Source organism: Anguilla rostrata, chromosome 16 (genome assembly GCF_018555375.3).
Source record: "Anguilla rostrata isolate EN2019 chromosome 16, ASM1855537v3, whole genome shotgun sequence".
In the NCBI taxonomy this organism is placed as follows: Eukaryota; Metazoa; Chordata; class Actinopteri; order Anguilliformes; family Anguillidae; genus Anguilla; species Anguilla rostrata.
Genome location: NC_057948.1, coordinates 18,285,212 through 18,296,418, shown reverse-complemented (window position 1 = coordinate 18,296,418; position 11,207 = coordinate 18,285,212). Strand labels below are relative to the sequence as shown.

The following is an 11,207-nucleotide window of genomic DNA, read 5'->3' as shown; positions in this document are numbered from 1 at the left end:
GTGATTTATTGCTTAGAAATATATCTCTGGTCTCTTAAGTAATTTTTAAATACAAATATAAACAAAAGGGGCCTGTGGTAAATGACTGTTAAATGAACTATAAATGGGGAAAAAACAAACCTTCTCCAACAAGGACAGGAGATTGAAATAATGGTTAGTTCTAGTCTTAACGGAAATCTCTCGGCAAGGAATCAATTTAAGTAATTTAGTGAAGTCTGAAAACGTATTGGAAATGAGATTAACGTTTGGAGAAGAATTCACAATGAGCAGACGTGCCACTACATGTGAAAGAGGTGCAGGTGTTTTGTTTACGCTTTATTAGCTACGTAAAACGGCGATGGTGGAACGGTCGAAGATCAATACGAGATGCCTGAACAAGATTCATATGAGTGGGGCAACGATCCAGGTATCACGTTTCCAGAGTGACCCCGCTGTGACCTCCGTAACGTACCGCTTTCATTACACGTCACTTTCATCACCCAAGTGGAATTATCAGTGCATTGACTGGAATCTGACAGCGTGGTGGGTGGTGAAAGCTTGGCTAGGTGCTGTGTAATATTGTGACTTTGTACCTTAAGTAGACAACAACATTGCATCTATATTTATCAGAGTATAGTGACAGTCCGCACTACGGATTCGATCTTTACCTTGTCTGGAAAGGTAGTAAGTAGATCTATAATCAACGAGAGACCGATTGAGACAAAAGAAGAGTAGGCTATTAGCATCCCATGTATCCTCTCTATGATTCCGGTAAGTAGCCAGCCACATGCTGTAAATAGCTTTTAACTACATTCTAATTTCACTTTATCTACTTTGTTATTTTAATTGTTTATAAACGCGTCCCCTCAGGAGGTCGTGTAAATGTTGACCTGTGCTGCCACCCAGTGGGTTAAAGTTTCTCTGCATTCAGAAGTTTATGGTTAAGTTTGTAAAACAAATATCTCTAAACGTACATACATTTTTTTCGTACGACCCAGAAAACACCAACTCTCATAATCCTTTATCCTTATTTTAACTAGTTTCCCATGCAGTAAAACATATTTTTATGGGCCATGCTTTGAGTTGTTTTAATACACCGGTTATATTAATTCCAACAGGCCTATATCATAAGGTCATATTTGTTACAACAACCCTTGGACATGCAAGATCAATCGGTGCTAACACGACGATTGGCAACCTTCGAAAGCTCAGGAATTCTGTGTCTTGAACTATGCTTTTCCAACGTTTTTTTTTCTGCATTGCTGGTGCAAGGAGGTTTTAAATGCCGGCGTACTCCTGGTATGGCTCTACTGGCCAAAATACCAACGATCTAGACCAGCCATAGATGTAATCCTTTCATTATATCACAGATTCTGATAAATTCCATCCTGTGATAGAGTCCATTTTGCCATTAAAATATTCTCGTTACACAGTGTGAACTAAAATAATAATAATAATAATAATAATTATGAAGCGTGTTATGAATAACAAAGAAAGTAGTGTTCTGTCTTCGATAGCACTGGATTGCACGTATAATATTTTCCAGCAGGTGGCATCAGAGGCGCTTCAAGATAAAATGCTAAAGGTTTGCTTGCATAATCCAGAGGAGGAAGAAAAATCTTTTAAATATACAATTTAAATATAGAATTACTATTCATGACGTGGCAAGATTTAAAAGTTTTTTTTGAAATCACACTAGAGTGCAGTTTCAAGCCTTTCACCCCATTTACATTAATTAGGCACTTACATAAAGCTCTGAGTAATGTGTTTTTGCGAGAGTACAACGAACATGGAATGTTAAGCCTCTGTAACAAATTTAATTTAATCATACAACTTCGATAATGAATCACCGCCCATTTGCATTTATTTGAATCCAGTATCTATTATTCATTCAGAAATACAAAATGGCTGAGACATCATCCAGCCAGACGGCCGTTTTGTAGTTCTCAGGGTTGTCATGCGAAAGCTGGTGTTCCTCTTCTGCCAGCCCTTGTTTGGCCTCGGCAACACCTCGGCTATTTACAGACGTGTTCCTCAGTGCTCGCCTCTGACGACCTGCCGCTTTGTTCGCTCTCCCGGTCGCTGCTGGCCTCCGACACCTGCCCAGACCCTTCACTCATGATCTCTCTCTTGTTGCCCTCAAACTTAACCTTCTTCTTGGTCGTCTGCACAAACAAGCAAGACGAATGTTCTGTCACTTCCCAGCATGTCAATCATAAATTCCAGTGTCTTGCTTTGTATAGGTATTCTCCAGAACTGTATACATGGAAGCTGGCTATGAGCATGTGACCTGCTATCTGCAGAAGGAGCTATATGCCCATCACTGACCTCTGAATATCAGAAAGAATGTGTGGTGATGTCATTTATCTGTGGAAGCGAGCAGTGTAAACATGACCTTTGACCTTGCAGAGCGCTTAAACCTTAAATTTGGGTCAGAGCTGCTCAAATCAATTAGAGCATGAGATTGCTTTGGCTGCCCCCCCACTATTCTGGGACGTGAGGAGGGCCGTGATATTTAATGAGCGCTTTGAAGTGGAATCCTCTGAGGACTGGTGTGAGGCGGTCCTTCAGACCCGACAGGGCATTTAAGCGGTTGCTCATTAGTGAGTTTTTAATTGCGTTTCTTAACGTCCTTCTCACTCTGCTGACTGAAATTTGGCGAGATCTTTAAAAAATCAAACAATCAAAAACCGATGCAACAATTTCCTGCTCGATTTCAGTTTTTCCGTCACTAGTAACTAGTTAACGATAATTCACAAGAATCTCGTTGACTTGAATCCCTGCAGCCTTATTTCGATAGTAAACAGAGATGAGCAAAGCTCTTGGAATTCAGTGAGGATGGAAACATTAGGTTCGGTGTGGAGAAGCCGTTGTGTGAGAGGTCAGTGGCGGTCAGTCTGCCCTGGAGTGTGTTAAACAGAGGCGTCTGCTCTCTGTTCCTGTCCTTTGGGGCCGTGGCTGGATGACTCTGAGTGTAGCCGTGTCCTTAAATGGCTTCTGCTGCTTTACTCTTTGAGGCTGTGAGGTGGGTGGAGGAGGCGCGGTGTGTATGAGGGCGAGCGTGGCGCTTACCGGCTGGTTGGCGGGTCCGGGCTGGTTGGCGGGTCCGGGCTGGTTGGCGATTCGGCGCGGGTACCGGGCGATGTCGTCCCGCCTGCGCTCCGCCCTCTCCCAGTCCTCCTCCCAGACCTGCCGGCGGTACTCGGACTCGCGGCAGGTGAGGCGCTGCAGGATGGCCTGGTTCTGCCGGCTCACCTCCAGCAGCTCCGCCCGCCTCTTTTTGCTGTTCAGACTGCAGGGCCGGGTGAGGGAGGGGAGCTACCATCACCTCGGTCTCTCTTTAGCCCAAAACCCAGCCCGTTTAAACCCAAACTGCTGGCCAATAAAGTCTCACTCCACCCTATCATTACCTGCCAACCAATGGCATTGAAAACCTGTATCACCCTTTGCACAGGGACCCGTTTAAAAAACCCAAAGCTTTTTCCAAGGGTAGCCAGTTGTATTCACCAATGCAGCAAACATTGTGGCATTTAGTATGTTATAGTAATCATATTGTTAATATGGTTAAGGTTAGTGCACAGGTGAGTATACATGCTGACAACAACTACATCTAAGCAAAGATTTAAACCCCTTCGAAACACACTCTGAAAAGTTTACCTTGTGGTAATTACTGTATTTTTACTGTGAAGGTGTGATAAGTATTATGGTTCATACCTGCATTCGGTTACCTTCTTATGCACAATTTTCTACCACTCGGCAAAGATGTGTTTAAAATGCTTTGTTCGGCTAGAAACAATTTAAATTTTCAACTGACATTTAAACTCACAGCCTTATTTAGAGGGTCAACTGGTGAATATACTTCACTTTAAGGTGGCTGGGTTCTTGAACGTGTGTGTGTTCCTTTGAAATTAATGGCGTAGCCATTTATTTTTCTCTCTTCTTTTTTGCCTTATGAAGCTAGTTGTTTTTATTGATGACCTAGGAGCGCTATCCATCAGCTGCTGAATGTGTTTGTGATGGGAATGCCAATCTTATTAAACTCTACTGATTCATGGCCAGAAATGCTAGCCTTTGGCTGCTGTGTGTAAAACAGGTTCCAAGCATCAATGTTTAGATATCTGTTTCATGTCATGCCAAGTCAGAATCACCTCGCCCTCTGTTTAGATGGACCTTTCTGTGGAATAATGGACTGTAAGTTGGCTAAATGTTATTCTGAATGGGATATTTAAGTTTAGCTGTCTGTAGTAGATCATGTAATGTGAAGCAAGACCCCGTTTTACTGTAGAATCTCAGACCTGTCGTAGGTAAACATGAAATCTCACGTAATGGCTCAGACGGCAAAACAGGCTGGCGCTCGTTTTGCATCCTGTCTGAGTGAATAAATGGCTCTCCCTAATTAGATGAAGTCCAACTGTATTCCTTCCAGTGCAATCATTTGATCCTGCCTCATTGAAAATGATCTCATTTTCCTGTGCTCCAATTTAATAAGCTGGAGTGAAAGCACTGCGGTCCCTGTTGGTCAGTCGTTAGTCAGGTCTGCGGGGTTTCTCTGGGTGGGTGCGGACTCGCACGGAAGACTACTGCTACAGTCCAGCGCCTCCGCGGTAGAATATGCGTGAGCGATAACGTGCGTGTGAATCTGCTGTTTAATAATTAAAGGGCAGCCGTGTAGCTGGCAGGAGCGATAAATAATGTAGGAGGGGAGAGGTGGTCACACAGTCACTAAATGACATCGCGTCCCTGCTAATGAGAAATGGGCCCTTGTATCCAAGCAGACAAATACCCTTCCCAGCAGTCCTGCATTTAAACTCAGGATGTCAGGCACAACAAGAGTGGCATGCTTCCCATGCATATTTTACCATACAAACAGCTCCAGTGCACATTAACACCTGCTGTCTTTTACAACGTGTTGCATTTTGTATCGCCAAGAACAAATACTTTTGAATATGCCAGTTCTTTGTTTTTTTTATTTATTTGTTTTTTAAGTAACTCAAGAGAATCAGATGGCAAATAAAGTCCTGACTATAAGGCCTCACATTGCACTGAATAGGGGAAGTATGGGCAAGGGAAACCTACCAACAGCAACCCTGAACAAGAAATGGTCAAAGCGCTTGGCTGCTCGGGACCGCGCCCTCACCTTCTCTCCGGATAGTCGTTCCTGTGGTCCACCCGGCCCTTGGACCTCATGATGTCCGCCAGCTTGGAGGAGAGGAGATGGTTGTCTCTGTCGATGATGGCCAGCCTCTCCTCCTCTGACTGAGAGAGAGAGACGGCGAGCCCCGTCACACCACAGGAGTGGAGCGGAGCAGACACACTGCCTCGCACTGACATTTAGCTGGTAGGGAACCAGACCTGTTATTCAGTAGCTGCCACTTCACATCTCTGGCGAAGCTGCTATCATGCCCTCGAGGAAGTGGTATAATCCGACTTCCTTAAGGAAATGCTACATGAGTAGCAGAGACCCTTGGGCTGTTCAAAGCCAGGCTTAACACACTGCTGTATAGCCCCCTGACAGTCGGTACTAGGTACATTATGAGTCTTTTATGTTTTTAATATTTTATTTTTTTTATAAGATATTTGTGTAAATATCTGTATATCTTGACAAAGTAAGAATATGTGAAAATGATGCAAATCATTCCAGAAAAGAGCTTCTGCTAAGAGAATAAAAACTTACAAAAAATATGTTTCAAAAGATTAATTAAACCCAAGATTTTATGCCGAAGGTATGGACAAACCTGAAGCTTTTTGAGGTTCAGCTGAATGTGTGCTGGCGTTTGGATTCCCTTGGTGTCCACCATGGGCTGGGCAGTTTTAACCTGGGGAAAAGCTATAGTGAGGTACTGGGCTTCTAGTGATATGGAAACTAATAAAGAAATATCATGTTCTGCTCAGAGGCAAAATGATACAGTCCTTGGGCTCGTGGACGGAACTCTGTGAGTGCAGTGACACACCTCGCAGTCTGGGACTGAATCCTGGCCGTTTCATTGGCCGCTGCATCTGGCAGCCACAGCACACAGTCAGTCATAGCAAAGCCCAAGGTAGGGAGGGTTACCGGGGTTACGAGGGTGACCTGGCGTATGCCTGTGCCAACTGCAGTATGTGAGCGATGCGGCCCTCTTGCGCAGTGTCTGCAGGAGCAGTTGCTGGCGATACACATTTCTGAAGACACTCATGCAAGCCTGAGCTCTCCCAAATGATAGAGCATGTTAAAGCAAAGGGCCCTGCTGATACAATAAGGCATTCCCAATTACGAAGAAGAAAGTATGTCAGAGAAAAGTAGTGAATAGCATAATTCCCAAAGCCTGTCATTTGCCCGCAACTGAGTTACTAGAAACTTGACACTGCTCTTCAAAGCCTTTCGCAGGAGAAAATTTGACCTAATTCTATACAGGGCTTAAGTAGTAGTTAAGCCACTCTGATACCAGGTTTGTGTTTCCACCTTCAAAGGAGAAATGTTTGTCTCTGTCTCTCTCTTTAACCCTTTATTAAGCCTCATCCATTGAATGTTGTACCATCCTTGAACAAGCAGCCATTTCAGTCTCTTTTTATTACTCTGGAAAGCATAAACAAAAAAGGAAGCTATTCCATGTATAAGAAATGGATTATCTTTGCCATCGAACAGCTCTTATTTCAACAGTGAAACTTGACATCACCTTGAAACGGTTGTACCCAGGGGTGTAGCACAAAATTCTGGGCTCTGCGCATATGTAGTCTCTGTGGGCCCCCTTAAAGTTGTAGACCAAAAGAAAACTTTTTAGTCCAGGCCTTTTGAGACACCCCCCTGGCTTGGGGCTCTGAGTTCTCTGTTCCCCTACTCCCCCCACTGTGATGCCCCTGGCTGTACCTGTACTTGGTAGAAACTTAAAAACATGTTAAAACAGAGAAGGGAAGAGTTTCCGCTCTTATTTGTGAACCGAGGAACATATCGACAATAGTCAGCGTTTGTGTCACTGGTGATGGAAGACAAGATAATGGACTATTACAGTGACCCTGTGCCTATTATGCTCCTGCATCAAACTCCATTCTCACACCGCGGCATTAATTCAACATTACCTTCCTGACGTGCTCCGTATACCTGGTGTGGTCCCACCTCTGCTGCAGGTACTTGTTGGTGGTGGGCTTCAGTGGCTGGTACGCCCGATGCATGGTGCGTTCTGTCGCTCCCGAACTGCCAGACGCAGCGAGCCGGTCTGTCCAGCAGGATCTCTCAGCAGGAGGTGCAAGCCCCTGGAGGCCAGCTAGGTGTTAGCTGTTGCCATGACTGCATTGGGCTACTGTTTCTCTTGTCAGGAGATTGAGTATCGAATGAATTATTAGTGTTAAAACCCCAGTGGTCACAATGGGAAGGAGTGGCTGTTGGTTTTAAGAGACTGCATTTATTCCTCTCTCTTAAGAGAGCAGTACAGAACTTTCATCACATAAATAACTGTAACATTATAGTTGTACTGTGGTGCTAAAATGCTGGTAGTGTTTTTGAAAGTATGTTATAAAAAGCATTTTTAAGTGCTGTCAAGGGACAGTGAAAATGCATTTTAAATACTGTAAACTATCACTGTTTTGCTATTGTTAGCAATATCAGTTGTGTGCTGTATACCTTATACTTGATAAGATTGGTTGTAACAGTGTATATATATATATATATGGTTTGGCCATGTTTGGCTGCCGCAGGTACTGGCTCACTTGTGTTCATTGATGATGTAACTGCTGACAGCAGCAGCAGAATTAATTTAGAAGTGTACAGAAGCATCTTATCTGCTTCAGTTCAAGCAAATGGCTTTTCATTGGACAGCGCTTCATCCTACAGCAAGACAGTGATACCAAACATACTACTAAAGCCACAAATAAGTTTTTCAAAACCAAAAACTGGAAAATTCTTGACTGGCCAAGTTATTCAATCAGTCTGTATCCAATTTAACCTGTGTTTCAAATGCTGGAGAGAAAACCTTAGGCACCTATTTGCACCTACTGTAAAGCAAGCAGGATCTGAAGATGGCTGCAGTACAGGCCTGGCAAAGTGTCACCGGAGAAGAGCACCTGGTGTCAGTAGTCATTGCATGCAAAAAATAACCTTTAATAAAAGCTGCACATTAACCACATGTGAATTGTTCATGTGGAGTACAGAGCCAAATCAAGTAAAAAAAAATGCCCTTGTCTCAGACATTATCACATAACATGATTTTTTAAAATAACTTTCTATCCATAAAACATAATTATTTGCTGTAACATTGTAGTAGTTCTGAATTATGGTAGTTGAATGATATTTTAAAATAGTTTCACATTTATGTACACTTGAAAGAAGATTATTAATCCACATGATCTCTCTGCTTTGAATAATTAGTTCCATTTACAGGAATCACTTAGCTGGTTCCATAAAGAACGGATTGCTGTCAGGGGACTGTGTGTTCCATGAAGAGAGCACAGCTGTTTATTTGTTTATTATTCAATGTCATGAGATGTGCTCTGTCCAACCAGAGTATTTTTGAATTTGTACTCTTAATAATTGGGTTTATGATAAGGGTTGAGCTGAATGATTGTGAATTAGGTTTTTGGTGCAATGAGTACACAAGTACACAGAATTGTTTCAAAACCATTAACACAGAAATGGGTAAACCTGTAGTTTTCTCTGTGATTAAGGCACTTTATTTTAAGACACGCTTCATTGTGTGTGGATTGGTTAAATCATAAATTAACCATGAAGAAAGTAGCAATGTAGCACTCAGTCCACATGCAAATGTTATGTGAATGAAATGTCATTCTTAGTACTTTGTTGCATATGATTTGCATGCAGTGATACAGTCTATCATGCCTATCACCTGATCCTTCTGAATATCTTGGGGCTGGAGGTTTTAAATGTCTGTGTAATTGTTTTGATGTATTTCCTGTCCTTGGCTGCACAGCTCAACAGGTATAGAGTCTAGTAAAGCTTTTTTTGTAACTTCCACAGGCGATATGGATCAGGACAGCCGTGTACCTGGCGCCTGCCACCCTCGCTCTGCCCTGCTCTTGGCTCTTCCCTGTGAGAGACTGGCTGAGTTTGGAGACGCCAGGCTGCCAGGGCCCTGGAGCAGCGCATAGAAGAGGTCAGTACATCCCTGCTCCCCTTCCTCACGCCCAGGCCCGCCCACACCATCCTCCTGGCTCTCCACAGCCTGCCTGCAGCTGATGTGCAGGCTAATGGCAGCCAAGGGGAATTCAGCTCTGAATGTATTCACATACACAAACATTAAACATTTAAACAAGCATCCACTTAGCGTGTTAGCCAGGAAGCTAATATTGTAGATAATATATTATGGACAATTAACCAGTAACCTGGTAGCTTATGTTCCACAGCCATTTTCTTTGAGCTACAATGTCAAGGTTTACACTGTTAGCTTTTATTAAGAGATTGTCTTTTCTTACTAAAGGTTGTAAACATTTGCATGATTCATGGCAGCTCTTGCATGGTGTCACATAAGTCCCTGTACATACTCTGTTGGGAGTACTATTTGAAATCCATTATTTGAAATAATGGAATATGCAATATAGCGCTTTCAGGTTACAAGATCTATACTACAGTTGGTAGTTTGAATACATGCATTTCGAGTAAAATGTTTGAGCTCATGGCCACTGTTGGTACACGATTACTTACATATGAATAAGCCGTTTGAGCTAATGTTGTCGTACAAAGAAACGGATCACATGAGTTTTGCTATAACTCATCATCCAACGTCAGACCACAATGAATGAGAAGCCAATAATGATGGGGCAGAGCAGCAAACTGTTCTCTTTCCTTTCCCGCTTTTCTTCTTAGTGTAATAGTGTCACAGTATGGTGGAACATGTTTCACTGGCATCAAGCCCTTACAGTTTGTTACTTTGAATCTTTAAGAACATAATCCTTAAGAACTTTAGCTGTGTCAGGAACGACTGCACTGCGCACATTCTCAGTTGAGCTTAAACATTCATCCACAAAGCGAAGCCATGTTCCCCAGGATGTGCGCTACTTCCTCTAAGTGAGAAATGGTCTGAAGCCATAGCTGCAGAACTCAGCAAAAAATATTGCGACAGGCTTTTGAGTGGCTCATCCTGTTAATTCACTGCTCTGGTGCATGGATGGGCCCCGCAGTGGGGAAGAGCAGGCAGTAGGGCAGCGCACAGCTGGTTACAGCATCACCTGGGAAAGGGAGGGTTTAAATCAACAGGGCGACAGTGTCCCATCATGCACCAGCGACCCCCCATCAGATACTTGCATGTCTGCCTCTTCAGCCGCACGTGAAGCATCTTCCTCTGACTCCTCCCTCCTCTTTCTTAGCTTTGCATTTCCTTTTGGGATCCTTTTATAGATATGGCTGTGTGACGGTTATTTGTGTAGTGGTATTAGTGGTGTTTTTGTTTATACAATACACACTGCTGTCTGTTTTAGGTTCCAGTTATTGGTTATTAATGGGCCTTGTGTGCCTTCATGGTGGTATTGCACTTTACCCAGTCGCTCTGGATAAGAGCGTCTAAGTGATTGTAATGTAATGTACGCTAGCCTGAACTGAGCGCATGCTTGTCTGCACTCTCCTGAAGCAATAGCGGATATTTCAGCGATGAGTGCTGATACATATGATTGGGGAGAAAAGGGTGTAAGCATTTTTAAAAATAGTATGACAGACTCTTGGTATTGCTTTATTCCGTTCCATTCATTTTAAGGGTGGAAGCAGTGTTGGAATTTCACTGATAACTGCACCAATACCTCTGAATGAGGTGAAATCAGTTTTTCAGGCAAAATGTATTCGGTAAAAATGCACTTTATTTGCCCTTGACATTACATTTTTAATTTCAGTGATTTGTTGCAGTTTCTCTGTTTTATGTCAATTTTGCCGAGCCTGAACATGAAATTCAGTGAGTATTTCATCTTCAAACCGTTTTTTTTTCACTACATAAATTACAGCTTTGGAATTCATAATGCCACAGTGCTCTAATTGGTTGTGAACCTCTTCTGTGTAATTACATAGGTTTTGCCAGCAGAGGGCACAGTGCACCATCTTTTTTCTCCGCAGCAGCAGGCGGCCATTTTTGCACTGGTGTCGAATGAACAGTAATCGCAGCCACATTGGAACACAACAAGCAGGCGTGGAGAGAACCAGCAAACCAATGCGTGTCGTTGCTGTTACATGATCTCCTCTTCTCTCTCATTCAAAAATGAACTCTACACTTGACGTCTCAATACTCATCGGTTTGCATCGGGGAGCCAGCGCGATCGGG

The 11,207-nt window shown here is 43.1% G+C and overlaps 1 protein-coding gene and 1 long non-coding RNA gene across 3 annotated transcripts in view; one reads left to right on the top strand and one right to left on the bottom strand.

The window, feature by feature from the left end:
• Window positions 1-294: 294 nt before the first annotated feature.
• Window positions 295-11,207, top strand: part of LOC135242302 (uncharacterized) — a 62,626-nt gene continuing 51,713 nt past the window's right edge. Inside the window, exons 1-2 of one of the 2 annotated variants that reach the window (XR_010326301.1) lie at window positions 295-750; window positions 8,924-9,059. This is a non-coding gene — a long non-coding RNA (uncharacterized LOC135242302). The remainder of the gene's footprint in view (window positions 751-8,923; window positions 9,060-11,207) is intronic. The other variant, XR_010326302.1, reaches the window with a different exon arrangement.
• On the bottom strand, window positions 1,788-7,247 carry si:ch211-284k5.2 (sperm axonemal maintenance protein CFAP97D1). Its single transcript, XM_064313767.1, has 5 exons — window positions 7,033-7,247; window positions 5,715-5,795; window positions 5,117-5,235; window positions 3,052-3,271; window positions 1,788-2,144 (listed from the first exon to the last, which is right to left on the bottom strand). Exons 1-5 carry the CDS (start codon window positions 7,123-7,125, stop codon window positions 1,995-1,997), a joined length of 663 nt encoding a protein of 220 aa, XP_064169837.1. The 5' UTR covers window positions 7,126-7,247; the 3' UTR covers window positions 1,788-1,994.